This window comes from Aspergillus versicolor (assembly GCF_001890125.1).
Source record: "Aspergillus versicolor CBS 583.65 unplaced genomic scaffold ASPVEscaffold_2, whole genome shotgun sequence".
Taxonomy (NCBI): Eukaryota; Fungi; Ascomycota; class Eurotiomycetes; order Eurotiales; family Aspergillaceae; genus Aspergillus; species Aspergillus versicolor.
The window spans coordinates 3,932,895-3,960,332 of NW_024467525.1; the positions used below are offsets into that span (position 1 = coordinate 3,932,895).

The 27,438-nt window shown below is 50.7% G+C and overlaps 16 protein-coding genes across 16 annotated transcripts; 11 read left to right on the forward strand and 5 right to left on the reverse strand.

Annotated features, from left to right (window-relative positions):
* Positions 1 to 127: 127 nt before the first annotated feature.
* ASPVEDRAFT_163168 (uncharacterized protein) lies at positions 128 to 1,440 on the reverse strand. Its single transcript, XM_040808613.1, has 3 exons — positions 961 to 1,440; positions 381 to 897; positions 128 to 327 (listed from the first exon to the last, which is right to left on the reverse strand). The coding sequence occupies exons 1-3, from the start codon at positions 1,251 to 1,253 to the stop codon at positions 247 to 249; spliced, it is 891 nt and encodes a 296-aa protein (XP_040665083.1). The 5' UTR covers positions 1,254 to 1,440; the 3' UTR covers positions 128 to 246.
* Positions 1,441 to 1,759: 319 nt separating this feature from the next.
* Positions 1,760 to 2,850, reverse strand: ASPVEDRAFT_123919 (ketopantoate reductase family protein; the record flags this gene model as incomplete). Its single annotated transcript, XM_040806135.1, has 2 exons — positions 1,760 to 2,604; positions 2,655 to 2,850. 2 exons carry the CDS (start codon positions 2,848 to 2,850, stop codon positions 1,760 to 1,762), a joined length of 1,041 nt encoding a protein of 346 aa, XP_040665084.1.
* Positions 2,851 to 3,164: 314 nt separating this feature from the next.
* ASPVEDRAFT_187380 (putative flavin-containing amine oxidase) lies at positions 3,165 to 5,142 on the reverse strand. Its single transcript, XM_040809004.1, has 2 exons — positions 4,320 to 5,142; positions 3,165 to 4,268 (listed from the first exon to the last, which is right to left on the reverse strand). The coding sequence occupies exons 1-2, from the start codon at positions 5,061 to 5,063 to the stop codon at positions 3,204 to 3,206; spliced, it is 1,809 nt and encodes a 602-aa protein (XP_040665085.1). The 5' UTR covers positions 5,064 to 5,142; the 3' UTR covers positions 3,165 to 3,203.
* A 218-nt stretch (positions 5,143 to 5,360) lies between these two features.
* On the forward strand, positions 5,361 to 7,044 carry ASPVEDRAFT_124797 (NAD-dependent succinate-semialdehyde dehydrogenase; the record flags this gene model as incomplete). Its single annotated transcript, XM_040806217.1, has 5 exons — positions 5,361 to 5,463; positions 5,508 to 5,877; positions 5,926 to 6,560; positions 6,609 to 6,870; positions 6,921 to 7,044. 5 exons carry the CDS (start codon positions 5,361 to 5,363, stop codon positions 7,042 to 7,044), a joined length of 1,494 nt encoding a protein of 497 aa, XP_040665086.1.
* A 620-nt stretch (positions 7,045 to 7,664) lies between these two features.
* Positions 7,665 to 8,636, forward strand: ASPVEDRAFT_50800 (SDR family NAD(P)-dependent oxidoreductase; the record flags this gene model as incomplete). Its single annotated transcript, XM_040814367.1, has 3 exons — positions 7,665 to 7,737; positions 7,785 to 8,049; positions 8,123 to 8,636. The coding sequence occupies 3 exons, from the start codon at positions 7,665 to 7,667 to the stop codon at positions 8,634 to 8,636; spliced, it is 852 nt and encodes a 283-aa protein (XP_040665087.1).
* Positions 8,637 to 8,716: 80 nt separating this feature from the next.
* Positions 8,717 to 9,294, reverse strand: ASPVEDRAFT_80937 (cupin domain-containing protein; the record flags this gene model as incomplete). The annotated part of the gene is made up of 4 exons (XM_040816950.1): positions 8,717 to 8,878; positions 8,933 to 9,102; positions 9,150 to 9,207; positions 9,256 to 9,294. 4 exons carry the CDS (start codon positions 9,292 to 9,294, stop codon positions 8,717 to 8,719), a joined length of 429 nt encoding a protein of 142 aa, XP_040665088.1.
* Positions 9,295 to 9,580: 286 nt separating this feature from the next.
* On the forward strand, positions 9,581 to 11,335 carry ASPVEDRAFT_508488 (uncharacterized protein). Its single transcript, XM_040814385.1, has one exon. The coding sequence runs from the start codon at positions 9,833 to 9,835 to the stop codon at positions 11,096 to 11,098; it is 1,266 nt and encodes a 421-aa protein (XP_040665089.1). The 5' UTR covers positions 9,581 to 9,832; the 3' UTR covers positions 11,099 to 11,335.
* On the reverse strand, positions 11,173 to 12,354 carry ASPVEDRAFT_126231 (uncharacterized protein; the record flags this gene model as incomplete). Its single annotated transcript, XM_040806345.1, has 3 exons — positions 11,173 to 11,549; positions 11,616 to 11,796; positions 11,872 to 12,354. The coding sequence occupies 3 exons, from the start codon at positions 12,352 to 12,354 to the stop codon at positions 11,173 to 11,175; spliced, it is 1,041 nt and encodes a 346-aa protein (XP_040665090.1).
* Positions 12,355 to 13,099: 745 nt separating this feature from the next.
* ASPVEDRAFT_50802 (MFS transporter) lies at positions 13,100 to 14,655 on the forward strand (the record flags this gene model as incomplete). Its single annotated transcript, XM_040814369.1, has 3 exons — positions 13,100 to 13,186; positions 13,242 to 13,627; positions 13,677 to 14,655. 3 exons carry the CDS (start codon positions 13,100 to 13,102, stop codon positions 14,653 to 14,655), a joined length of 1,452 nt encoding a protein of 483 aa, XP_040665091.1.
* Positions 14,656 to 14,860: 205 nt separating this feature from the next.
* On the forward strand, positions 14,861 to 17,025 carry ASPVEDRAFT_124623 (Zn(II)2Cys6 transcription factor; the record flags this gene model as incomplete). The annotated part of the gene is made up of 3 exons (XM_040806199.1): positions 14,861 to 15,125; positions 15,178 to 16,067; positions 16,117 to 17,025. 3 exons carry the CDS (start codon positions 14,861 to 14,863, stop codon positions 17,023 to 17,025), a joined length of 2,064 nt encoding a protein of 687 aa, XP_040665092.1.
* A 229-nt stretch (positions 17,026 to 17,254) lies between these two features.
* Positions 17,255 to 17,773, forward strand: ASPVEDRAFT_124424 (uncharacterized protein; the record flags this gene model as incomplete). The annotated part of the gene is made up of 3 exons (XM_040806178.1): positions 17,255 to 17,416; positions 17,486 to 17,638; positions 17,699 to 17,773. The coding sequence occupies 3 exons, from the start codon at positions 17,255 to 17,257 to the stop codon at positions 17,771 to 17,773; spliced, it is 390 nt and encodes a 129-aa protein (XP_040665093.1).
* A 573-nt stretch (positions 17,774 to 18,346) lies between these two features.
* Positions 18,347 to 21,788, forward strand: ASPVEDRAFT_125903 (DNA-directed DNA polymerase delta POL3; the record flags this gene model as incomplete). The annotated part of the gene is made up of 3 exons (XM_040806308.1): positions 18,347 to 18,763; positions 18,824 to 21,000; positions 21,050 to 21,788. 3 exons carry the CDS (start codon positions 18,347 to 18,349, stop codon positions 21,786 to 21,788), a joined length of 3,333 nt encoding a protein of 1,110 aa, XP_040665094.1.
* A 319-nt stretch (positions 21,789 to 22,107) lies between these two features.
* On the forward strand, positions 22,108 to 23,293 carry ASPVEDRAFT_38753 (uncharacterized protein). The gene is made up of 4 exons (XM_040811773.1): positions 22,108 to 22,236; positions 22,375 to 22,536; positions 22,593 to 22,599; positions 22,686 to 23,293. Exons 1-4 carry the CDS (start codon positions 22,123 to 22,125, stop codon positions 23,129 to 23,131), a joined length of 729 nt encoding a protein of 242 aa, XP_040665095.1. The 5' UTR covers positions 22,108 to 22,122; the 3' UTR covers positions 23,132 to 23,293.
* Positions 23,294 to 23,508: 215 nt separating this feature from the next.
* ASPVEDRAFT_69757 (uncharacterized protein) lies at positions 23,509 to 24,708 on the forward strand. Its single transcript, XM_040816037.1, has 3 exons — positions 23,509 to 24,052; positions 24,107 to 24,367; positions 24,419 to 24,708. The coding sequence occupies exons 1-3, from the start codon at positions 23,912 to 23,914 to the stop codon at positions 24,665 to 24,667; spliced, it is 651 nt and encodes a 216-aa protein (XP_040665096.1). The 5' UTR covers positions 23,509 to 23,911; the 3' UTR covers positions 24,668 to 24,708.
* An 837-nt stretch (positions 24,709 to 25,545) lies between these two features.
* ASPVEDRAFT_38757 (uncharacterized protein) lies at positions 25,546 to 26,195 on the forward strand. Its single transcript, XM_040811774.1, has one exon. It carries the CDS (start codon positions 25,930 to 25,932, stop codon positions 26,131 to 26,133), a length of 204 nt encoding a protein of 67 aa, XP_040665097.1. The 5' UTR covers positions 25,546 to 25,929; the 3' UTR covers positions 26,134 to 26,195.
* Positions 26,196 to 26,310: 115 nt separating this feature from the next.
* On the forward strand, positions 26,311 to 27,348 carry ASPVEDRAFT_80946 (proline racemase family protein; the record flags this gene model as incomplete). Its single annotated transcript, XM_040816951.1, has 1 exon — positions 26,311 to 27,348. The coding sequence occupies one exon, from the start codon at positions 26,311 to 26,313 to the stop codon at positions 27,346 to 27,348; it is 1,038 nt and encodes a 345-aa protein (XP_040665098.1).
* Positions 27,349 to 27,438: the final 90 nt, after the last annotated feature.

Below are 27,438 nucleotides of genomic sequence, written 5' to 3' on the forward strand. Positions count from 1 at the left end.
ATACATTGAGGTTTCTCTTGACTTGGACTTCCGAGATGTACTTGTAATACTATTATTTAAAAAGTATTTATTTCTGCGACGAGAGTGATAACAGGTAAATCTTAAATATTTTCCAACCTCGGAGGGTCTCACGTCTTTACGGCATCGTGTATAACACCGACACGTTATCGACAAGGAAATTCATTTAGCAAATAACAGTTAACTAGACTTAATCCCAGGGAGAAGCCAGACGGCGATTAACAGGGTTTACTCCCCCTTGCATAGCTCCCCTTTGGACTTCCAAATCTCATACTCAAAGTCCGGCTGAAACTCCGTATACAGCGTTTCCTGACCTCATTAGCCATAACTCCATTGGTAAACTTCAGCAGGGAAGAGCATACCGGATCCGCATTAGCCGCAGCCGTAAACTCAGCAGCCTCCTTGCTAATAAACTTCTTCTCCAACCCCGCCGCCTCCACCTTCAACTGCACCTCACAAGTCCTCTCAAGACAAGTAAACAGATACGCAGCCTCATCCACCGTCCCACCAGTCGTAAGCAGCCCATGATTCTGCAAGAACATAACCCTACCTTTCTCCCCAAGCGCATCAGTAATCCTCTTCCCCTCCTCATCCTCAATAACCACCCCGCCAAAGTTCGTATACACCGCCTGCGTGCCGTAGAAGTTGCACGAGTCCTGGTTGATAATATCAACGGGCCGGCCAAACGTCGACCACGCTTTTCCGTTCGGCGAGTGCATGTGGCATGCAGCGTGGATGTCGGGCCGTGCGCGGTGGATGGCGCTGTGGATCACGAAGCCGGCGGCGTTTATAGCGACTCTGTTACCCCCGATGACTTGGCCTGCTTCATTGATATGTACCATATCGCTGGCCTTTAGCATGCCAAAATGCTTGCCGAGGCTGTTCAAGTTAGTTAGCCCATTCACCTATACAAGGAGTCAAAGAATACTAGACTTGACTTACGGGTTAATCCAGAATGTGTCCGGCTCAACCGGGTCCCGCACGCTGATATGCCCACTTGTTCCCTCGGTGAAGCCCTTGCGGGCGAAGACTCTGAATGCGCCCGCCATGTGCTCGAGCTGCCACTGGCGCTTCTTGTAGGGGTCTGTTATCTTGGGGATACCGGGGAAGATGTAGCCGCCTGTAGCGACGGCGAGGTTCTGGGTTGGATAACTGGAGCTCTTTTGCTCATTGAGCTTTTCCTGTATCTGAGGCTGCGCAATAGGCGTTGCTTCCATGGTAGTGGTTGTAGACATTTTGGATAAGTTATGATATGGGTAGGTTGAAGATAAGATAGAGCGATCTGGGTAGTATTAATCTCCCGTCCTAGTCATACGTTTGCAATCTTGGATCAGGAGTATGAGTAATTCAAGTGGCGTCGGAATGTCTTGCTGTTTGATACTCGCCGTCGGCTGCCCCGTGTGTTGGAGAAAGGCGCTTCGCTGTGGGCTGCCTTGTTTGACTTGGATAGACAGATCGAGGATCCACTCGTTTATCGATCGGTGGATACGATTTACCCCGCTGCGTGGTTCCAAGCTGGATTTGAAATTGGGGAAGGCGATGCCGGACGTCCTTGACACGGAGTATGATGTTATCTGCTGGTCTGGAAATTGGACACTCTTGATTTTCCAGTCTCGTGGAGTCTCACGCTACGAGCATAGGTAGGTCATTTTGCTGTCTGAACTGAGTAACCAATGTAGATGCTAAAACTTATTGAACCAGTATGTGAATATCATTCTAAATACATCATAATCAAATAAAACTACACATACGGATTCCCCGGCTGAAAAGTAGCCTCCCACAGCCCCTTACTCTCCTTAACCCTAACCTGCAACCCCTTCATGATGCTATAAACAATCCTCAAATTCGGCGCCGGCACACCAACCCTCTCCGCCACCCTCAGCGGCTCGCCCAAAATATTCTCAATCTCCATCAAATTCCCCTTCTCATAGTCCTGACACATGCTGGGCTTAAACGCCGTATCATTCGGATCCTGGTGCAGTATCGCATGCGCCAGGTCCTTCTCCTCAGGAAGCGTCACTCCACAAGCCTTCGCGATCTCAACCACCTCCCGCATTATAGGCAAGATCAGGTCATCGATGACATGCACCGTCATGCGCATGCGCGGCGTGTCCATCCCCAGAATCGTCGCGACGGGGTTCATGCTCCCGTTGTATGCGATCTTGCGCCAGCGCGTCGTCGCCACGTCTGGCTCGTAGATTATCTCTAGTTCACCGCTAGGGTTGAAGATTTGCACATAGCGCTGCGCTGCCTCATCTGCAACACTCGCAGGGACGGCAGGGTTCACGAATGCGCCGATCTTCTGGCACTCATCGTCGTCGTGGTAGACGGCTGCTGGGCCGGTGATTGTTGCCCCTGTGTAGACGACGCTGCTGATTAGGGGGTTTGTGGGGAAGCGCTCGATTAGGGGGTTCTCGATGTTGAGGCCATTCTGGGATAGCACTATGGCTGTTTTGCCTGGGGTTACGGCGGGCGCGATTAGGTCGGAGACTGTCGGTGGTGCGTCTGGAATATTTTTTGTTGTTACGACGATGTAGTCGAAGGGGGGAATATTCTCCTTTGAAACGTCGGGGACGGATTTGACGACTTTTTATGTTAGTATATAGCTTTATATGTATAGGTTTAGGTGGCCTTACTGGCTGTTGGCCTCCACGCTTTGACCTGGCCGTACTGCACGGAGTCAATATCGATTCCCTTCTTCACAGCAGCTTCGTAGTTTGAGCGCATCACTGCTGTGACCTCCGCAGCGCCGCCTCGTTCGAGCGAGTACGCGGAGACGGTGCCGATGCCGCCGGTGCCGACGATGAGGATTCTGCTCTTGCTGACAGTCATATCTGTTACAATGGATGTAGATTAAGATGCAAGGGAGAAAGGAAAAGTGGACAGAAGGGTTTCTTCATATAGCTCTGGTAAATTGGAGACCCCGCAGTGGCGCGGTCTCGCTCCGGCCTTCCTGTTCTTCGGCGTCGCCTGCCTGATTGTACTCTGCGCATCATGAGCGACTACCAAATTCTCAAGTATTTCCAATCGCAGATGATAATGTTACTTATCAACTTAATCAGCTTTCTGCTTACATACTATTTACTTTATGTGTATCGTTGAAGTGGGCAACCCTACATTGCCACTATAATCCAAGCCGCAATAGACAATAAAGAATAGCATTTAGACTATAGATACTATGGCGTCTACAGCCTAGCAACAACAGGCGGATTAAAATCCCTAACAACTTCCTCTGCAGCACGCTCCCCACTCCTCACAGCCCCCTCCATATACCCCTTCCACTCGCCCGCCGTCTCCGTGCCCGCAAAATGCACATTGCCAGCCGGCGCCCTCAACGCATCACCACCCAGCGAATCCAATACACCAGGTGGAAGCGACGTACAGGGACACCCAAACCCGGCAAACTCGTCATTCGGCCACTCGTACGCCGTCATGCGCACAAACTGACTTTCCGCATCGGCTCCGTAGAGCTTGCTTATCTGGGCTAGTAGATGCTTCTCTCGTTCGGAGGTGGAAAGAGAAGCCCATGCGCGCCCTGGCTCGCCGCCCATAAAGCAGGTCAGGACGAACTTGTGGTCCTGCGGGATGGAACTGTCGCGGATAACGCCGGCAGGACCGATGAAGGACTGTGTGAGACCGCAGAACCCACGGTCTATCCAGAAGGGAGCCTTGAATTCCATCATCGCTTTGGTGTAGTACCCGTAGTATAGCGACTCGGTCCATGCGCGCTTCACGGGTGGGAGGGGTGGGTAGAATGAGATATTCTTAACGACTGGGCCGGGGACGGTCGTTATGACCTTCCGCGCTGAATAGACGACACCGGATGCCTGGATCTTGACAGTCCGACCGCTCTCTTGGATTATAGATTGGACGGGACTGTTCAGACGAACGACATTGTCGGGAAGAGAACCGGCGAGGCCCTTTGCGAATGTCTGCGTGCCCCCGCGGATCCGTAGATACTGTCCGCCGTCCTTCCGGTCGGAGCGCATCTGGAGCAGACCACCGCCTGATTTGCAGTAGTTGAGGAAATAAAGTGCCGAGACGTCGCTGGGTTCAAGACCGAGCATTGCGCGCGTCCACACTGTTGCTGTGGCCAGGGCTGTCTTGCTTGCGCCGCGAGAGCGAAGATATGCCTCGAAGGTTAGGGCATCGAGGACTGTGTCCTTCGGTCGCCAGGTATCCAGGGCCTGGCAGTCTGCCTCGCACATGTCTCTTATATCGGCGACGTTTTTCTTTGTCGCTTCGTCGAACTGTAGCTGTTAACTTGACGTAGTTTACTGGTATTAATTTGGTGGGCTTACATTTGGCAACTCCCCATACGCAAACGGGGACACATTCCCATCAGAATCTTCAATCACTGCATTACCCTGGGTATTCTGCACGATCATCTCGGCGCCATACCGCTTCGCCAACGCGTAGACCTTGCTCTGGTTGGTATCGTTGATCCAGGCAGCGCCCACGTCAATGACCCCCTTTCCATCGGCAGTAGACTGACTCCATGTCTTTCCGCCAACCCGGTCTCGGGCTTCGAGGACAATGCAAGACAGACCGGCTCGAATAACTTCATGCGCGGCAGTAAGTCCAGCTAGACCGGCGCCGATAACCACGACATCAGCAGTCTCGGTCGCAGCAGGGAGAGCCGGAGGGATAGAAGGCTGCTCGGGGAGTGCAACAACCGCATCAATCTCAATCAACCAGCTCGGGACAGCAAGCTTGGGCACAGGAACAAGAGTCTGCGCTGGTCGGTGCTTGCCGAAGAAACGTTGGATGGGGCGGGCATGCTTGCGGTTGCCGGCGTCGTAGTTGACGATGTAGACGTTGAGCTTTGCGATGTCTTTGATGTCGGCCCCCGCTGCGATGATCAGCTTTCGCAGGTTGAACAGGCATAGGTGGATTTGGGACTCGTAGTCGTCTGGGACGTGGCCGGAGTTGGTGCTCCCTGGCTGGCCGGAGATGTGCAGCACTTTTCCACTGGAAATTGTGGCAGGGCCGTAGTAGAGGCCTGCGGTGTGGGAGAGATCCACTGTTTCGACTGTCTTGGGCATGATGAACAGATTATTCAGTTGAGATATTGAGGAGAGGAGTGGACTTGACTACGAATGTCTGCACTTATCTGGTTTCCTTCCCAAGAGATATCAATACTGATATCAATACTCCAATACTCAATACTCCAAATACCCCGCCTGTGGGTCTCGCTCGGGGCTGCTTTATTGAGTCTCGCAGTCGCCTTCCTAAACCGTCGCAGCTCGTCATTGGAGAATCAAGAGTATACAATGGGCTGCAAATATATGTGATATCCCAACACATTTCAGAATTGCATTATGCCTTCCAAGCTATTGAAAATGGCTGCACCCAAACTCAACGATCCCTCGCTCTTCATAGGCAAGAACTATGTCGGCGGCCACTGGGTCGAGTCCGCATCGCGAAAGACATTCGACGTCTACGGTATTACCCTCCTTTTATAGATATTGCAGTTCTAATGGATATAGACCCCGCAAGCAACGCCCTAATAGGAACATGCCCCGAATCAACCCCCCAAGACACCGAACAGGCCATCCGCGCCGCCTCAGCAGCCCTCCCAGCCTGGCGCACCCGCACAGGCCGCGACCGCTCGCGCGTCCTGCGCAAATGGTACGAACTGGTTATCCAGAACAAAGAGGACCTTGCGACCCTCATTACCTGGGAAAACGGCAAAGCGGGCCCCGATGCAGCAGGCGAGGTACTCTTTGCCGCGAGTTTCTTGGAGTGGTTTGCCGAGGAGGCGCCAAGGGTTTATGGTGACGTTGTGCCGCACTCGCAGCCTGGGTTTAGGGTTTCGGTGCTGAAGGAACCTGTGGGTGTTGTTGGGCTTATTACGCCGTATGCGCCCCCTAACTATACTCGGTGCAGATGCTAATAGAGGTGTAGGTGGAACTTCCCTGCTGCGATGATAACCCGCAAACTCGGACCTGCTCTTGCAGCTGGCTGTACGGCGGTTGTGAAAACGGCAGGCGAGACGCCGTTCACTGCGAATGCGCTGCTGGTTCTTGGTGAACGGGCTGGTGTTCCCAAGGGCGTGGTCAACAGTATCACGGCCCTGGAGAATACACCTATAATCGGGCAGACGCTGTGCGCGTCGAATACCGTGCGCAAGATCTCATTCACGGGCTCGACTCGCGTTGGTAAGATCCTTATGAACCAGTCTAGTGACACGTTGAAGAAACTCAGCCTTGAACTTGGTGGGAACGCGCCGTTTATTGTGTTTGAGGATGCAGATCTGGATATTGCGGTTGCGGCAGCGGTTGCGAGTAAGTTCAAGTCGTCGGGGCAGACTTGTGTTTGTTCGAATCGGATTTTTGTTCAGAGGGGCGTTTATCAGGAGTTTGTGCGTAAGCTTAAGGAGGTTGTAAAGGGATTCCAGGTTGGGTCTGGGTTTGATAGCAGTACTACTCATGGGCCGCTTGTTACTGCTGCGGCTGCTGCCCGGGTGGAGTCTCTTATTTCAGATGCTGTCAAGACTGGTGCTAAAGTTGAAGTTGGAGGAAAACGGCGGTCTGATCTTGGTACGTTTATCCAACTGGATTCTGGTTGGTGCTAATAGCTTCCCTTAGGACCTAACTTCATCGAGCCCACCATCTTGACAAATGTCACGACAGACATGCGACTAATGGAGGAAGAGATATTCGGCCCTGTTGCGCCGATCCTCAGCTTTGACGACGAGAACCAAGTCGTCGATATCGCAAACAAGTGTGATGTAGGTCTGGCATCTTATGTCTTTTCGCAAGACGTCAACCGTGTTGCGCGCGTTACAGAGACTCTCTCCTTTGGGATGGTTGCGGTGAACACTGGGGTTGTGTCAGATGCAGCTGCTCCGTGAGTGCCTCTATTTTGTCTATGGTTGAACATACTGCTAACAAATACAGGTTCGGTGGTGTCAAGCACTCTGGTCTAGGCCGCGAGGGAAGCAAGTATGGCATAGAGGACTACTTGAACATGAAGACGGTTATTACGGGGAATGTCAACGTCGTTCATAGGGCATCTTTGTAGAGGCAGTCGTCTAGATATTACAATTTATCATAGTACATTCTGGCCTGTTCATAACAGTAAGCGAGTGTACTACCTCGTAGTGACATCTTATCCGTATGATAGCCTGTGATCCAGACTTGATAGGGTATGAGTCTTCAGTGCACGGATAGTTCCTAAGTTCTAGTATAAACCCCCAGCTTTTTAAAATGGAATGGACTTCCGGCGTCCCACGTAACACCAAATTTATTACCCATGCTAATAGAACCTCCACTTTGCCGGAGCTATTTGTTTAGTGGGGTGGGCTATCCAGCTTTCAGTTTGGCAGTTAGGAGCGAGGCAATATTTCGTTCAACTCGGTTGCTCATCATTTGATACACTACTATGGACATTGTGCAGTTAGAAGGTCTCTGACAGTTGCCTCTCTACCTAAATCTATTTACGAACAGTTGTGTGCTCCTGCTAGTATTCTATGGGTACGTCCATTCAGGTTGAACTGCCCGGATACTTCTCCGAGACCTCACATCTACTTATATAACAGTACCCCTCAAGCACAGCTTGGCTCTTTGATGCCAGCCAGAAATATCAATCCTAAAATAACATCCAAATCTGACTTAACTCTGCGATAAAAACACAAGTCCAAGATGGCAACCACACATCCAAATCCCGACCCACAGCTCGCAACATACCCAGACCTAAAAGACAAAGTCGTTTTCCGTATGTCACAAACCCCTCCCAATTAATCAATGCTAATTGATACTCAGTAACCGGAGTCGGCCAGTCCGGCGATCCCAGTCTCACCATGTGGGGAAATGGAGCCTCAATAGCTCGGCTTATGGCACATCAAGGCGCAAAGATCTTTGGCTGCGACCTGAATCTAGATGCTGCCTTGCGCACACAGAAGCGTGTCCAGGCAGAAGAAGGCGGTGATATTACCGTCACACAGGCAAACGTAACGCAAGACCAGGACGTTAAGCGTGCTGTCGATGAATGTCTTGCGAAGTACGGCCGGATTGACGTTCTCGTGAAGTAAGTAAACACTTACCCGGTGCTGGAATATCTGGACATGGATCTTAAATGAGATCCACTGCTAACTACACAGCAATGTCGGTCGATCTGAACGCGGCGACCCCGTCGAACTGACCGAGAAAGTCTGGGACGATCAAACAGACATCAACCTCAAATCCGTCTACCTAACATGCCACCATATTCTGCCCGTGATGGAAAACCAGGGTAGCGGCGCCGTAGTCAATATTTCGTCCATTGCAGGTCTACGCTACATCGGCAAACCACAGGTCGCGTACTCTGCCACAAAAGCCGGTGTGATCCAGTTCACGAAAGCCACGGCTGTGATTTATGCTGCGAAGGGGATCCGGCTGAATGTTGCTGTTCCGGGTCTTATGCATACGCCGCTTGTGACGGTTCTAGCGGAGAAGTACGCGCAGGGTAATTTGGAGGGGTTTATTGAGAAGAGGCATAATGCTGTGCCGACGGGGAGGATGGGTGATGGGATGGATATTGCGATGGCGGTGTTGTTTTTGGCGAGTGGCCAGAGTAGGTATATCACAGGGCAGAAGATCGTAGTGGACGGGGGGATTACGTCTGCTACTGCATGATTTATTAAGTAGCCAGAGAGTGGGTGAAATGATTAGATGGTATCAGTTATCGTAAACAGGTCTATAAGCTTCTCAGATAGTTATGTTTCTAGCTTCGAGTCTCCAGACCAGAGTCTGGATAGCGGGCCTAGATGTCCACGTATGGGATCCCACTCTGGAACAGGAACCTGCTGTGCTTCCCTACATATCGATTCCCATCGGCTGGAGTCCTTGCAATACTCGTTCTTCCACTTTGGTGCGCCCTAATTTATTCACTCTCTTAGTGCATGAAAGACATAGGAATAGGTGGCACAAACCTCAGGATAAACACCCATGTAACGATAACCTTCAGAGTCAACTGAGCAATGCGACACCCCTGATGGGAAAATAATGGCATCGCCAGCCTCAACGCGGATCGTCTTTCCTATGCCCGGGTCATCGAGAGGTCCAACGCCTACTAGAAGAGTAGATGAACCCTGTAGGATAGCTAAATGCAGGGTTAGTATATCCTAGAGGGTATCTGGCATAACGAACCATAGCATTCATGAGAATTTGGGTGGAAGTGGTGACGAGGGACTGCGCCCCAGGTGCCCTTCCAATTGTTAACTTGCTGGTTGGGTGAATCATTGTCTACACTCACCCCTTTGAACCATTTATTCTTTTCTAGTTGATTCTGCATCGCGGATTCGTCATAAGGCGGGGGAAGGCGTTCCTATAGACCAGGACTGGAAATCTGCTATTCGGTACATAACGCGTTGGGGGGAAATAGTATGTCTCGGGGTTGGCCATTTCAGTCATTGTACATAGTATCCAAATGAATGGGCACAACCATAGTTATACTGTAATCTGTATCTTGGAACTGGTGGGCCTGGGGAACTGATGCCCTAATTGGGAATAGTGATGGCGACCGTTGGGGGAGTTGGAGTAACTCAGGCTCGCTTTAACTGACTCACAGTCTCGTCCGCATCTTGACGGGCTCATCAACTATTAATATTCTTCGAAATGAGCTCCACACAGAAACACTGCAGATCGCGCAACGGGTGTTGGACCTACAGGAAAAGGTATACTGACGCCGGGCCCGCCGAGCATCACTAACAGGAACCAGAAAGAAGAAGTGCGATGGCACAGGCACCCCATGCCGCAACTGTACCAGACTGGGACTACCGTGTGAGAACAATGTCCAACTCGTATGGGAAGACGACGTACGAAGAGAAGGGATGAGGAGGAGGGGCCCAGGCAAAGCCCTTGCAATGAACAGTCCCCATGGTGTCGCTTTAACGAGCAGGATCTCTGGGCTGTCAGCCTGGCCGTTTGAGCTCAATGCTACCGAATCTGTGCTTCTCGACCGCTACATCCAGAGATTCTCTAACACTTATCCCGCGTTTTCAGGACCTACAAACCCATTCCTGACCGTTTTGCTGCCACTCGCCATGCAGTGCCGTGTTGTCCTGGATTCGCTCCTCGCACTCAGTGCTGTCCAGAGCTGGGAGAATGGATCATTCGGCATGGGCGCAGCAATGCTGAGACTGAGGCAGAAGGCACTGGGCGGGTGTCGCCAGCTTCTATCCCAGCTTGATATGCCTGGAGTTGAGCTCAAAGGAATGCACAATCAAACTATAATCAGCGTCTTTGCCAGCTGCATGCTATTACTCCTTTTCGAAAAGCTCGCTGGGGAAGGCCAAGAGAACTGGTCTCCCCATCTCAGCTTCATAGCCCAACTCTGCTCCCAGCCCTTGCTCTGGCCTGTGGACAAGGAGTTTGACTTTCTTCTAAGTCTCTTCTGGTACAACGATCTTGTCCGATCAACTTCATTGCAGGCGCCAACTCTGTCTGACTTTTACCTCACCGGGATCTCGGCTCAGATCTCCCTGGACCGACTTTCCAGTCCCGGACGCTTCGCTTTCCCTTGCCTTATCGCGCGTATTAGTTCCGGTGACCCAACTGTGACTGATGCAGAAATTTCCGCCTGGGATGGAAGGCTGGACTGGTTTCCTAGCTTCGCCTTGGTGGCGTCAGAGAATGCTGAGACTTATTTCCATTGGGATAATCTATATCTAGCGATGGATCCCCATTTCCACCGTGTCGAACATTTAATCAATACATACAACCCAACCGACCAGATGATAATGTCAGAACTGTATCGAATTGCAGGCATGGTCTACAGACGACAGCGTGAAAGCATGTGGATTAATCAAGACCTGTCCAAGAATCGCCTGGCCCTGTGGGCAGTCCAGCTGGTGCAACTATTGCCCGAAGGCTCGCCGTACGAAAGTACACTTCTCTGGCCGATTGGGATTGTTGCGAAGGAGTTGACTCTTCTTGATGGGTCCCAGCGGGCCTATATCCTTCTTCGTCTAAATACTCTTGAGCGGCAATTTCACATGAAGCACTTTAGCTGCGTGGTAGACATGCTACTCAACTCCTGGAGTGCAAGTGACGCAGGTATAGCAAATACTACGAACAGTACGATCCTACTGGGATAGTTGTGCTGAATATATACAGTCAATCAAACTCATTTGCAACTGTTAACAGCTAATAAAGAGAATCGGATGCTAGGCTACTGCCCAAGCGGCCTCATCTCGTACATGGTCTGCTGGATATAAGCAATCTGCTCGTCTGCCCATTTCTGCATCGCGGCGACGTCCACCGTCTCGATACGACACAGGCCTTTCTTTCCTTCTGGATCTGACTGCTTGACATTCTCCTCGTAGCGCTTGCGCAGCGTCTCTGCAACTATCCGCGCACGCTCTGCCAGCACGTCCAGACGATACGTTGTCCACTGGTAGTACAGCTCCGAAAGATGAGACTTGTTCCTGATGTTTGCATTCGTCATCTCATCCACCAGCATAGGGTTTTTTGGCCGGAAAGACGTCACGATCGTAACCCTTTCCGGCATGTTAGTTACCGGCGCTGCGGTGTGCGTGATATATCGCCCTTGCAGTAGGACAGCACATCCCTAGCCGAAGTCAGCAATTGCTATAACCCCATTAATGCTAAGACAACTCACCATCTGCGGCGCCTTCACCTTCAAAGTCGACCCATCCCCCTTCATCAACTCTGTCTCACCCCCAGCCATATGTCTCGCGTCAGACAGCATAACAACACAAACAAAAGGATGCGAGTCCTTGTGCCACTCAATAATCGGCTTCGTCTGATCCGTCACAGCCTCCCTCTCCTTCATCTTCTCCTTCTCCCGACGAAAATTCCCAATCGCCTCCTCCGTCGCAACAGGCGGCTCAACAGGCGTCCTACGCACCTCCTCTAACCCCCCACCCCCGAGCTGCACATTAGCATGCGAGATCTCATAATCCATCGCCGGAACAAGTTCCACGCCCGCAACGTTGCTGATGATTCTCAGGACTTCAGGGGAGTGCCAGAACTGGTGGATGAAGGGGGCGTAGCGCGGTGCCATCCCGCGGATCTGCACGGAGCCCGGTCGTGTGTGGTGCATGCAGTTGTCGAGTACGTCAGGGCTGAATATCTCTCGGCGGTGCGCAAGGACTGCGTCGTGGGAGAGGAGTGGAAACGGTTCTGTTGTTGCGACGTTGGAGAGGGGTGTCGGCTCGAGGGCTAGGTCGGACATTTGGAGGGTTTTGGAGGGTGGCGAGAAGGATAGGTGTTTTGCTGGGTTGAATAGTGTAGTGCCAGCCTGGCTTGGTCCTACTGGGTCATGTTGGGTTTTTGGTGTTTTGGGGAGAATGCCAGCTTGTGGAGTTTCGAGTGCAACTGGGGGAGCCATTTAGAATAAGGTACGATATCAGAGAGTAGTGATCACTTGAAAGTGTTGTATCTTATCCGTTTCTTCCAGTATACATTGGATATTTATGCAATCTAGATAGGCTGACATTACGCATTCCGGTAATTTGAGCCGCCATCATTTGCCTCTGTACTATACTGAAATGAGGGTATTCAAAGCGCCCAGGATACACTGCCTGAATTCACCCCACTTTTTATTTTCATACTCTGTCAGGTCCAGATCTGCACTGCAGTTTCTGGATTTGGGGTATTCCAGCCGCCGGTGGAGAAGTAGATTTCTTGTTCCACCAGTCTTCATACATTGATATCAACAGTTGAGTCAATTTCATACCAAGCGCAAGGTACAACCACAGAGTATTTACCACTTGTTTGGTGTCAGGTGAAAGGAATATTTTGCCAGAATAGGCTAGCTTTCCTATCAGTTGCATATCTCTTTCTATCATGATCCACCGCACAACGCGGGGCACGACCTGGGTATCAAGCGGGGTATCGCCTAAAGTCTGCAGTACATCTTAATGTTGAAAAGCAGGCTCGTTGAACTTTGTAAAATGGCAGACAACAGAATGCTCAACCAGAAGAAAGACCCACCGGCCGCCCAAGAGCAAGAGGCGAATCTCGTTCATACGGCCCACAAAGATATCACTACTGGCCATGTCGACTACCACGGAATCGACACTAGTACTATCGCCCAGGGCGCGGACGAAGTGTATGAAAGGAAAGTGGCAATCATGAACGAGGCCCTTATTGACCTTGGGATGGGCTCGTTTCAATGGAAGATCTTTGCGTTGACCGGCCTGGGGTGGTTTATTGATAATGTGCGTATACTAGAAGCAGCTTGCATTCTTTCGCTGAAAATAATTATTTGTGCAGTTCTGGATGCAGGCTATAACTATCATCAGTCCTGCTGTGCAAGTCGAATTCTCTGTCGACAAGATTGCCTTCCTCACTGTAGCCAAGTACGCCGGCCTGGTCGTGGGATCGAGTATTTGGCCGATGACAGCGGATTTTATTGGCAGGCGATTGGCGTTTAATGTTACTCTCTTGATATCCGCTGTCTCGGGGCTGGTTGGGGCTGGCAGCCCTAATTTCATTGCTATATCGGTGTTCTGCGCCTTTATTGGCGTGGGGACTGGTGGGAATCAGCCTGTGGATAGCGCCATCTTTCTGGAGTTCATTCCTGCAACGCATCAATATCTGCTTACCATGCAGTCGGCATTCTGGTCTCTTGGGCAGGCTGTTGCTGCGTTGATTGCTTGGTATGTTTGACCATATTCGTCGGTGGATTGGTATACTGACCTGCCTTAGGCCGTTGATGGCAAAATACTCTTGTCCTTCCGACACGCCTTCTGGTCAATGCACGTTCCAGGACAATCTCGGATGGCGATACTGTTACTGGACCTTCGGCGGCCTCACTCTGGCCATGTTCCTGGCACGTCTGCTCTTCCGGGTCTACGAAACCCCCAAATATCTCCTGGGAAAAGGACTCGACAAGCAAGCAGTGGATGTCGTATCAAAAGTGGCGTCTCGAAATCGAACCAGCACCTGGCTTACAGTAACCCACTTTGAGACCATCGACGCCCAGCTTGCAAGCCAGCGCTCTGAAGAAACCCAAGAAGCACCAAACACAACCTCCACAAACATCCTCAAACGCAGCATCACCAAATTCAGCCCAGACAAGGTAAAATCCCTCTTCTCAACTCCCCGTCTTGCCTTCTCGACGACCATGATGCTCTTCCTCTGGTGCTCAATCGGGATGGCATACCCCCTCTACAACTCCTTCATCCCAATCTACCTCGCCGCCAAAGGCGTTGAATACAGCAGCACCTCCCCAGCACAAGTATACCGCAACTACGCCATCCAAGCAGTCTGCGGAATCCCCGCCTCCCTACTCGGCGGAATCACAGTCGAAATGCGCCATATCGGGCGCAAGGGCACAGGGACAATTGCATGCATCAGCACAGGCGTCTTCCTATTCCTATTTACACGCGCCTCTACAAACGCCGCCGTGCTGGGGTTTACGTGCGCGATTGCATTCTTCCAGAATCTTGTCTATGGTTTGCTTTACTCGTATACACCGGAACTGTTTCCCGCGCCGGTCAGGGGCACGGCGAATGGGCTGGTGGCTATGTTTAATCGGCTGTCGGGTCTTATGGCGCCGATTATTGCGGCGTATACTGGGGTTGAGACGGATATGCCGGTTTGGATCTCGGCGGCGTTGTTTGTGCTGGCTGGTTTGGTATTTTTGGTTTTGCCTATTGAGACGAGGGGGAGGGCTGCTGCTTGATTACTTATTTCTAAACGTATACATAATAGGTATAAACGGGTATCGATTGCAGCAGTTAAGCAGTATGAGAATCCTTGCAAGAAATCTGCGTAAATAATATTTGGGGTAGACAGCTTAACTATGTTATCAGTGTCAGCATTAGCCCCAGATAACTCCAACTCTCGCTCTGACTTTCCTTCTTTCTCCAACAACTCATCCACCTGCAATGCCCACCCACTCTCCTCGCTCTGCCAATCGGCCTCGCAGGCATAACAAAACATTCACAGGCTGCTGGACCTGTCGCGCACGCAAGGTGAAATGCGACGAGGGACGACCAGTCTGTCGCCAATGCCGCCGGAGAGACATTCCCTGCGGTGGATATGGGATCCGACTGCAGTGGATGGCACCCGGGACTGGGCTGGAGGACGATAGCCAGGGAGTTGGTAAGCAGCCGGTTCTAACTGGATCGTGTAGACGGCGGCTCATGTCCGGTATGTACTCACCCGCTGTATCTGTGAATTGTATAGGTAATAACTATTGCAGGTGACAATGAGGACGCACCTCCATCGTGTCAGGTTGATGAGGCCCTGGCTGCTATCGATGCGATAAAGCCAGGGCAGGTTGATTATCAAGGAGACGGGGAGGTGTCTTCTACATTTGTAGGAGGTTTTGGTGTATTCGACTTGTCGAATTCCGATCGCGATGCAGCTCCTACAAGGACTCCTCCAGAAACAGCCTGCGCGTCTATCCCACCATCTCCAGATCAAGAAGACTCCGCTACGGTCGCTGAAGAGATTGCCGATGCAATACCGACAATCACAGCTCCTATTCCGGAGGAAGAGATCTATCCCATCGAGAGACCGTACATGAACCCTTTTAACTCGCTCCAGCTCGCCACTGAAGACGAACCTCTTGCACTTGACCCTTTCAGCGAGTTCGATATATTTGGTTTTCAAGGCATAGACAGCTCACACCCTGCCCGAGATACCTGGGAAATCAGTTTCAGTCCTGTCATTCCACGGTCTCTGTCTCCGGAACATCTGTCCAGCAATGAACGCCTCTTGATGCACTACTACGGCACCACGGTCGTTCACCTGTTCCCAGTCCTTGATAGTCCCAAAAGCCCTTGGAAGACCGTTCATCTACCCCGCATGTTGCAAAGCGCTGGCGAGATGGTTGTTGACGGCTCGACTTCCCAAATCCGAGCTGCTCTGAGGACTACATTGCTATCAGTCAGCGCGTTCTATTTATCCAAGCACAACAGGCTCCAGTCCAGGAGCGATGAAGCGACAAAATGGAGGAGAGAGGCTATGCACTTTCACGGCACGGCCATGACTCTGCTTAAGGATTCTGTTAAGACCAGGTCTACATCTACTGTCAGGCCAAAATATAAGGAGTTCCTGGCGACTATGCTTTCTATGATCTCCATCAATGTAAGACTCTCGTCACTGAATGCTGGATAATGAGTTCATATTGGCTTAGGTCATATCGGGTGATATCGCCAGCTGCGGTCTTCACCTAGACGCTGCCTGCAGGCTGATTACTGAGACCGCAAAGTGGAAGACGCAGTACTCAAACAAGGCCAAAGCTCTTCATCGCATCTACTTCTATTTACGCACTATCTACGAGAGTACAGCGATTCGCGCTCCTCCTATAAAAGCTTCCGAGACGGACGCCACATCTCCATCATGTTATGGATTTGATGCCGTTCTCGAGGGCTCACTGTTGGTGACCTCGCCATTTGCAGGCCCCGACGACACGAAACAGGCCGGTGCCTATGAAAGCATATATGCCATTCCGAAGAGCCTACTAGTATTCCTTGGTAAAGCCACCGACCTTATTAACGCCGTCTACGAGGTACGAGAGATCTCTCAAAACAAGAACATTCCGTCGCCGCTGGCCGAAAGATGCGACGAGTTGGAAACGAACATCATGGACTGGCAAACCGACACCGCACATACAGATGTCACATCAAGACTCGCAGCAAACACAGGCATTATTCACGATATGACGCGGGCCTTCCACAAGGCCATCGTAATATACTTTGCACAACACATAAGACTCTTAGACCATCGATATCTGAAGCCATTCGTCGAGGAGGTGCTCGAGGGCATTGAAGCCGTTGAACGGATAAAAGCCGAGTGGCAAGTCCAAGCATCCCCTCTGTACTGGCCAGCATTTATTGCAGCCAGCGAGACCTTCGACCCTCGCCTCCAAGACCGATTTAGAGCCTGGTATGCGCAGGTGGAGCCGCATGCTATTGGGTCTATGAGCCCCGGCATCGGTGTCCTCGAGCAGGTTTGGGCAGAAGGGCCGGGCGATGGAGACCGGAAAACGAGTCTGTGGAGGCAAATCGCGGCGAGAAATAACACGGCTCTGATGTTAACGTAGGCTTGTACAGTGCAGGTTTAGCTCTCGCTGTCGCCTGCCTGCGCTCACTCCCTGGCCTGGAGGGGAAGGCGTTCCCGATTCACCCGCGCTCCAATGGTTATGCCTATATAATATTTATATTATCACTCAAAATCACTTGTAGCACATTTTCCGTACTATAATCTACTATAATCTACTGCGGGTATATATTTAATTTCCTTCTAAATCCGATACCCACAAAACCACCAATATGTCATCCACCAAGGCCGCCATCTTAAGCCCCAACGCCCCGGCCCCGAGCCCACTGATGTCCCAAGGAATCATCATCAACGGCACGATCTACTGTTCAGGGAGTCTTGGCATCGACCCAAAGACTGGGAAGTTCGTTGATGGCGATGCATCGGACAGAACGGTAGAACCCCCATACTTATACACCACCCACCACCATATCGAGATTTGCCCTGCTAATATAGACATAAAGGTCCAAGCCCTCCGGAACCTCGAAGAGGTCCTCAAGTCTGGTGGTAGTGATCTTAGCAAAGTCGTCAAAGTAACCATCTTCCTTTCCAGCATGCAGCACTACACCAAGGTGAATGAGGGGTATGCCAAGGTTTTTAATGATGGGGTGAAGCCGGTATAAACTCTCCCTTGTTTCCTATCTGAGCTATGGTCAGTTGTCTAATATGTTCTCTAGTGTCGGACCTGCGTTGCTGTTGCTAGTTTACCGCTTGATGCAGAGGTAGAGATTGAGCTTGTTGCACATCTTTGAAATCGAGGGTTTGACGAGATCAAATTCTAAATTAGTCAGATAGCATGGTAGAGTCGATTACTCAGAAATCTACCCAATATTTAATTTTCAGTGGTATATTTCATATATCGCAGTGTTCTTGCGAATGCAAACCAATTATATATATCTCGAAGTATAAGTCTGAGACGCGAAATCTAAATGTCGGCAAATAACAGCAGATCACGGCGTAGCGCAATAGAATTCACCGAATACATGACTCAAGGTCGTCAACTTCGAAGCGAGCCTACTCCATTGAAGACTAACAGCATTATCGCATGAGATTGTTTTCCTGCACTGGCACAATTAATGCATGCATAATATGTACATTATCACGTGATGCCGCTCAACGCGTCGGGTCACGTCACGCGCGCGCAAGACACGCCTCTAATTAATTATCCTGCCCCAGATTCGTCCGCGCCTAGATTGCACCAAAACACAGGCCCGGGCATTCACTCACATTCCTTGAACCGAATTCCATACACGCAGCTTAACGAGCTCCACGCCTCTGCCATCGCCCTTGCCCGCACACTCCCGCGTTATCTATGAGCGCCCGCCATGCCTGAAGCCATCGCCATGCCCCAGAAGCGGGTTCTGGGCGACGCAACAAACACGAACCCCCGCGGCGCCGTACAATCACCCCCCGGGATGAAGAAACGCAAGATCGATACTGAGCCTGCTCCTGCTGCGGCCGTGAAACCCAGCCCGCGGACCCATAATGATGCGGCGCAGCGGAGAGTTGGCGGCTCGAGCCAGCCGCAGAAAAGCCAATTCGAAGAGGAAGTGCTGGAAAAATTGACGCAGGATATCAGTGGGTTGAAGGAGAATAACTCGGAGAAGGACCAGCAGTGGGAGCGTCCGCCGCTGGGCGAGTTTGATCCGAAAACGCAGAATATTTGCTTCCAGCAGATTGATGCTGAGGAGGGGACGGCGGATGGGGGGAGGGCTGCTATTCGGCTGTTTGGTGTCACGGAGGTATGTTCTTTACTCTCGGTGGAGAGCTTCTGGGGTTTTTTTTCTGATGACTTGGAATAGGTTGGCCAGTCGGTCTTGCTCCATGTTACCGGTTTTCAGCACTATATTTACATCGCTGCGCCTGTTGGCTTCACGAAGGAGGATTGCAACCCGTACCGTGCTTTCTTGGAGACGAAGCTCGCACACTTTACGACCGTTGTCGACTCCGTCCAAATAACGATGAGAGAGAACATTTATGGATTCCAGGGCAACAAGAAAAGCTACTACTTGAAAATCACTGTGACGGACCCGAAGCACGTCCCCAAGTTGCGAAGTGCTCTGGAGACAAAGGCCCAGACGCTGAACTACAAGGGGCTGTGGAACAAGTCTGAGCCTGGGATTTTGACTTTCGATAGCATTCAGTACCTTCTCCGGTTCATGATTGACACCGGCATTCAAGGTATGTCCTGGGTTGAGGCACCGGCAGGAAAATACCAGCTTCACGCGCCAGAGGACAAGGTTTCAAACTGTCAGCTCGAAGCGCGCATTGACTACCGTGATCTCGTCGCCCATCAACCGGTTGGTGACTGGGCCAAGATGGCGCCGCTACGGATTCTTTCCTTCGATATCGAGTGTGCGGGACGAAAAGGGATCTTCCCAGAACCAAACCAAGACCCGGTCATCCAGATCGCCAACGTAGTGACTCGGTATGGAGAGTCGAAACCGTTCGTCCGAAATGTCTTTGTTTTGAACACTTGCAGTTTGATCGTCAACACCCAGATTTTGGAGTTCCAGCAGGAGGAGAAGATGCTGATGGCCTGGCGAGACTTTGTTCAAAAAGTCGATCCGGATGTCATTATTGGATATAACATTGCCAACTTCGATTTTCCTTATTTATTGGACAGAGCGAAGCATCTCAAGTGTACCAACTTCCCCTACTGGACTCGACTCAATGGTATGAGGTCTGAGGCCAAGGAGTCGAATTTCTCTAGCAAGCAAATGGGTAACCGCGATACGAAGACGACGAATACAAACGGGAGAATACAGTTGGATTTGCTTCAACTCGTCCAGAGAGATCATAACCTGCGAAGTTATACCCTCAACTCTGTGTCATACGAGTTCCTTGGAGAGCAGAAGGAAGACGTCCATCATACGATGATTACCGAGCTTTATAACGGTACCCCCGATTCACGGCGTCGTTTGGCTGTTTATTGCTTGAAGGATGCATACCTACCACAACGGCTGATGGACAAACTGATGTGTCTGGTCAATTATACAGAGATGGCAAGAGTAACAGGTGTTCCGTTTAATTTCCTGCTCTCCCGCGGGCAACAAGTCAAGTTCTTGAGTCAGCTGTACCGTAAAGCGTTGGAGCAGCAGCTGGTGATTCCCAACATGAAATCAACAGACGAGCAAGACTACGAGGGTGCCACCGTTATCGAGCCCGTCCGCGACTATTACAAGGTCCCCATCGCCACTCTCGATTTCGCCTCTCTGTATCCTTCCATCATGCAAGCGCACAACCTCTGCTACACGACTCTACTCAACAAAAACAGCGCCGCTGGATTGGTCAAGGATGAGGACTATATTGTCACCCCTAGTGGAGATATGTTTTGTACTCCGAAAGTGCGAAAAGGTCTCCTGTCACAGATTTTGGAAGAATTGTTGGGTGCTAGAAAGAAGGCGAAGAAGGACCTTTCTATGGAAACCGACCCATTCAAGAAGGCTGTGCTCAACGGACGGCAGCTCGCGTTGAAGATCAGTGCCAACAGTGTCTACGGTTTGACTGGTGCTACAGTCGGTAAACTACCCTGTCTACCGATTGCTAGTAGTACAACGAGTTATGGTCGTCAAATGATTGAAAAAACAAAGGCCGAGGTCGAGGCCAAATACACCATCGCCAACGGCTATTCTCACGATGCCAAGGTCGTTTACGGTGATACTGACTCGGTCATGGTGAAGTTCGGCGTGACGGAACTTGCAGAGGCTATGAGACTTGGGCAAGAGGCGTCTGAATACGTCTCCTCAAAATTCATCAAGCCTATCAAACTGGAGTTCGAAAAGGTCTACTTCCCGTATCTTCTTATCAACAAGAAGCGATATGCAGGTCTCTTCTGGACGAACCCCAACAAGTACGACAAAATGGACACGAAAGGAATTGAGACCGTTCGTAGAGACAACTGCTTGCTCGTCCAGAACGTCATTGAGACTGTGTTGCATAAGATCCTAATTGACCGCGACGAAGAAGCCGCTCAAGAGTACGTCTCCACCCAATGCTGGTTTACATGATTTGCTGACTCCCTTTAGCTACGTAAAAGACACTATTTCCGACTTGTTGCAGAACAAGGTGGATATGTCGAAACTGGTGATTACGAAAGCCCTGACCAAAGAGGTCTATACGGCTAAACAAGCCCACGTCGAGCTCGCCGAACGCATGCGAAAGCGTGATGCCGGTTCTGCGCCTACTCTTGGTGACCGTGTCGCTTACGTTATCGTCAAAGGCGCTGCTGGTGCGAAGAACTTCGAAAAGGCCGAAGACCCAATCTATGTCCTTGAGAACAACATTCCCATTGACACGCGATACTACCTCGACAACCAGCTAGCCAACCCACTAGGTCGTATTTTCGAGCCTATTCTCGGCGAGAAGAAGGTGGGGCAACTGCTCCACGGAGAGCACACCCGGTCAATCGCGATGGCCGCGCCGACAATGGGTGGACTAATGAAATTCACCCAGAAGACGGAAACCTGCCTGGGCTGCAAGAAGCCGCTGAGGGGCAAGGACGTCAAAGCAGGTGCCGTCTGTGAGTCATGTCGCCCTCGCCTGGGCGAACTCTATACCAAGAGCTTAAACAAGATGTCCGACCTGGAGGTTCGGTTCGGACGGTTATGGACGCAGTGTCAGCGGTGCCAGGGCAGTCTTCACTGCGAGGTTATCTGCTCGTCTCGCGACTGTCCTATTTTCTACATGCGCATGAAGGCGAAGAAGGACGTGGAGGACTCGCAAAAGGAACTGGCTAGATTTGATTTCGACGCGGGTGCATGGTAATCAGGACTGCTTGTATTAGTAACTTGGTTTGGGTTGGCGTTAGCGAACGGCGCATTGGGCAGTAATAACGTATGGATACACGATTGAATACAATACCGTACCAGCATACCTAACCTTACATGAGACGCCTCCAGTAGATTTCCAGGGTTGTAAGTTAGTGGTCGACAGACTAAGGTACCAATCTTACTTTACGGTGTATATTTGTGCTCAAAAATGGCCGCCGCTGATTGGCCTGGCAAGCAGGAACCGCAGTCTTGGCGTGGAGCCTGCAATTCCTGGCCTGCCAAACTCTATCCGGACCTCAGTCTCGCCTTGTCTACAACCATCCACCCCAATGCCTCTCCCAGACTCATCTACGCCTCTTAATCCCACCGTGGAAGAAATTCCCGACGAGCAGGGCGGTAATAATGCTGGAAACACGCCGAATCCCGGCATGTTATGGCCGCAGGTGCGTGAATGAGCAGTTGCAATACCCCGACCAATTATTTCGCTTATAAAAACGTTTACTTGCGAATGCTATCATATGTTACAGTTTGCCTTTTTTAAAGTACTGGAACATTCGCTAACTGTGTATATTTGGGGACAGATATGCACACAGCATGACTCTGTCCTTTCATCGCACCTGAGCACGCTCCAGGCGTTGAAAGAGCAGGTTTCGTCAGACCCAGAGGCCTCTCAGCTTATCTCTGCGATGATTGAGAGGACGAATAAATTGATGCTGCAGTTTGAGGGTGTCAAGAAACATATTGTAAGTTCTTGCCGTTTGGATCTGCTTTGTTGCGTACGGTTGCTAATGGAATATAGACACCACGTACGTTTTGTAGTTTTTTCTTCTGGTTCTTTATATAAGTAATGAAAGAACTGAGTCAAGCTCATGTAATCGTTAACGTTGAATAGGAGCGGGTCGTCGGTTTGACCCTGTGCGGCCGACAGGGGATGGTACTGATTCTACGCATACCACGCCATCCAACCCTGAAGATGACTCTGGCCGAAAGAGAAGGAAGCGAAATAGGCTTTCAAACACTGAAATAGAGTCAGGGGTTGAGTCAAAAGAACCTTTGCTTGAGGTGCAACGATTAAAGCGGAAACGAACAGATGTGGCGATTCCCGGCGCCGATGACGATGTTCAGGGCGCCATTCCGGTGTCATTGGAGACCGAGGATATCTCAGACGAAGTGCAACGACGGTTAGAAATTAAGGAAGAGCAGCGGCGCAAGCGTGACTCGAGACCTGAGAAACGGAAACGGGACCGTGATAGCCTTGCGTCCAATACTAGCACTTCGTCGATAAATAGCACGAAGCCGAGGAAAAAGTTTAAACTCAGTCAGGGAGCTAGCCGGTGACACGAAGGAGGGTCTCGATAGGATCGGAATTGTTGTTGTCTTGATATGGACGCTGGGTGTCGTAAGCCTCTAGACTATCCCACTATGAGGCTACATCGTTGTTATTTTTAGGGGCATCATGTATAACTAGAATCGACCAATCAACTTCATCCCTCATGCCGATATAGTTCAGGATTGTTGTTCCTGGGGAAAACCTTATTTTATACTTCTCCGGAAAGACCCTCCAGCACAACATCGCCATGGCTTTATATCTTTTTTCTGTGGTGCCATGGCATCTGGATGACTCCTCTGTCAGTCCCAGATGTCTATTTAAGAACCCCTCGTCGGCGGCCAGACGCCCCTTCTTTTTTTCCTTCTTCACTCTCCTCCATTGTTCCCCAGTGACCATTATCATCTACTACTCCACGAAAGAAGACATCTAGAAAAAACGCCCTTCTCTAAATCCGAACTGAGAAAGTGATCTCCATCGACGACAACAAGAACAACCTCACTCTCCCACTCCGCAGACCTTGAAACTACACCCACAAAAGTGGACCTGCCTCCAAAAAGAGCCCAACCTTGGACGTTGTTTTCCAATTGTTAAATTGCTTTTAAAAAATCTCTCAAACAAAGCCTCACCTCCCCAGGCGAACAAAATCCGAAAGTTTAGTCCAATTTTTTGCAAGATCCGTTCACAGACCGTGGCCTCGACAGACTCTAACTAGGTGGAATCCGTGACCTTCTTGTGTGAGACTTCTTGCTTTGAACCTATCGTTGACACCTCTTCTCCACCTAATCATCATGGCCTACCGCTCTCAAAACCCTCAATTCTCTTCTTTCAACCCCTCCGCTCGCAAGCAAAACGCTGGCGGAGAAGGGCCAAATGCCCCTCGCCAGGGCAACGGCCAAACCCATGGCACTGGGAACGCAAACCGCAGACAGGTATAAACCCCTCTCATTTCACGTTTAAAGACGGCTTTGACTGACAAGAAACAGGGTCCGGACCCTCGCTGCAACCAAGGAAACGTCAAGTGGAACGCCTCTGCTGGCCCGAGACAAACACCCACTTGGAGGGGAGCTCGTGGCCAGTACGCCTACCCTCCTCCAGAGTATAGCTCCAAAGGCTCCCTAATTCCTAATTCTGGCCCTGGCCAAGGCCCAAAAAACCACTACCCTAAAAACACAAACAACCGCTATAAAAAGGGCGTAAGCCCTCGAAACAACCCTATCCCCGCCGCCCCCCGGGGTCTTGACTTTGTAAGTACCCTTCCACTCTTCTGTCTTGCATTGGGAACTAACACGCTATAGGACAACGATTCCACCATGACTGGAATGCCATTCATCTACACCAAGAAGCAGTGGCGGCGTATCCAATATATGCGCCATCTGCGTGACACCCACCAATATCGAAAACTCCACTACGAACTCGGGCATACCGATTCAGATGTCTCGGCCATGGACATGGATGCTCCCTCCTCCCCAGATGCTCCTGTCTTCGAGGCCCCTCGTCAACCCTATTCTGATATTGATATGCTCGATGTTCCCGACAACTTCTAAACTCCTCCACGATCCTCCACCACGAGAAGGTATGATCCCACGACGTAGGCAGTTAAGGTTGAGGATAGCTGCTGGCGCCTCCATCGGGCCCGATGGTGTGATGGCCGGGCCAACCATTGTCACAGACCAGGGTCGGCAGCCCTATGTCGCAACGTCGAGGTGAAGCCCCTCGCGGTGAGTATCTCAAACAACAACCACTACTACTACTACTACATCTACTTGCCTTACACGACCTCAAACACTCCACAACTGAGTGGACTACATTCTATCTCGACCTTCTACTTCTACCTTCAAACACCTACTCTCATCCCTCCGAAATCCCTTGGGCCCCTCTTCTATCCGCTGAAATCAACCCTCCTTGACCTCACCTTACTCTACCTTGACCTTACTCTACCTTGACCTTACTCTACCATATCTTCAACTCATATCATCCTATCTTCTCTCTACAATAATCCTCACTCTATCATCACTGGATGTCTTACTCTACCTTTACTCTACCCTTACCTACCTTCATCTCCACTCCATGACACCTACCACATCCTCGGTCCTACCCTTACCTCACTCGCCTGCGGTGTCCAGGCCACTATCTCTCTCATCCTACCATCATCTTCCAAACATCTCAATATATTCCACCTTTCATGTATCGGCCCCAACCAGGTTTTTACCAGAGCAAGCATAAAATGCTGCCTGGAAGTTTCCCTAGGTTCGCTGCCCAAATGGGGGGGTTTGAATCCACTGTTTTCCATTTATTTGTCTATGTATGGCAATCTAGTTGTCCAATGTTTTGTATCTCGTCTATCTTTTCTTATATGCTCTCTCACTTACACCTTTTGAGTCTTGAAACTGAGTGCACGCGGTTACAAGTACTTATGTCGGTGTCTTTTCTTTATGTATACATCCATCTACTGTCTTGATTTGCTATATAGTGGTCTCCTGAGTGAGTCATGAATGAACATCTTGACGATACATTGAGCTTCATCTCTCTTGGTCTTCGTAAATAGTAGTTCCACCCACTGTACTCCCCACGCCTCTCACCAACCTCTTTGTAATACGCATTGCTCAATATTCCTTCCCAGCCCACGCTTCTAACCAAGTCCACGACCCCGTTTCCTGCATATTAGAATTGCTCTCTTTTTATTCGTTCCCTATGTGGAGATTTGATAATCGCACCTCACGCGATCTCGACTCATCCATTCGGAGCTTTCCCGGTATCCCTACCATGCGGCAAGTACACTATTGGAAGCTCTTCAACTTCCCCGTCCATGTTTCCTTTTCCTACACACACATCCTTTATCGTTCGATCTCCTGAACTGATTCTCAGCTTGGACCTCCAGCCTTCAACCTCCAACCCCGCTCGTCTGGCTGCCCCCACGCCTCCAAACCGATCACCCGAGCTGAGACCCGCCGGAAGCGCCTCCCGCATTCCACCCCGCGATGATCCCCGACTCCTGCATTCGTTCGTGTAATGGCAAAAGTGGCCAGACCTTCCGGAATATGGTCCCAGGCTGACCTTTATTTAAACGAGGACACGCGACCACAAAAATGACCACAACAGGCGCAGTCGTCGTTTCCCTCTCTATCCTCTTCACGAGCTCACGCAATACCCGCTTTCGATTCTCACCAAATCTGCTTTCTGTCTGGCAATGACCTTCTCGCGATCTATTCATATCGTCGGCTGCCATGCTGAAGGAGAAGTCGGCGACGTGATCACCGGCGGTGTCCTTGATGTCCCCGGCAAGACCATGTTCGACAAGCTGATGCATTTCCAAACAAAAAGAGACGACCTGCGACAGTTCGTTCTCAATGAACCTCGAGGCCGTGCTCCAATGAATGTGAACCTTCTTCTGCCACCCTGCGATCCTCGCGCCGACGCCGGGTTTCTGATCATGGAAAGTACCGAATATGCGCCCATGTCCGGCTCTAATACAATATGTACGACGACCGTGCTGTTAGAGACCGGGATGCTCCCGATGAAAGAGCCCCTTACTGAAGTTACACTGGACACTGCTGCTGGACTGGTAACTGTCACTGCAGAGTGCGAAGCAGGCAAGTGTAAGAGTGTTGAATTCAATAACGTCCCCGCCTTTGCGCTCGAGCTCGACTTCAAAGTCCAAGTTCCCGATCTGGGCGAGATATCTATTGATATTGCATACGGTGGGATGATGTACGTGATTGTGGATGCTGCCTCCCTGGGCCTGGCTGTCAACAGCAACTACTCCCGCGAATTAATTGACATTGGCGAGCGGATTAAGCGTGCGACTGAGGCTGTATACACCCCTATCCACCCTGAGAACCCAGGGATAACGGGGTTCTCTGTTATTTCATTCACAGAGCCGCTTCGAACGGAGGACGGATACAAAGTTGCACCTAATGCTGTGGTTGTTTCACCCGGTCGCTTCGATCGCAGCCCATGCGGTACCGGGACGTGTGCTAGGCTAGCTGTTATGCATGCAAGGGGCCAGATTAAGGAAGGAGAAATCTTCAAGCACCGAAGCATAATAGGGACTGAGTTTGTGAGTCGCATTCGTGGACTTACAACAGTCGGGAAATATCCCGCGGTTTTGCCTACGGTAAAGGGCCGTGCTTGGATAACCGGCTTCAGACAGGCTGTGCTTGACTCGACGGATCCATTTCAAGAGGGTTATAGGTTGGGCGATCAGTGGCCCGTTGCACGGATATGAGGCTCAGGTTATGAACGGGACAGTCCTGTGTATATCCTTTGGAAGACATGTAACGATAGTTGCATACAATGCAATAAGACATAATATCTC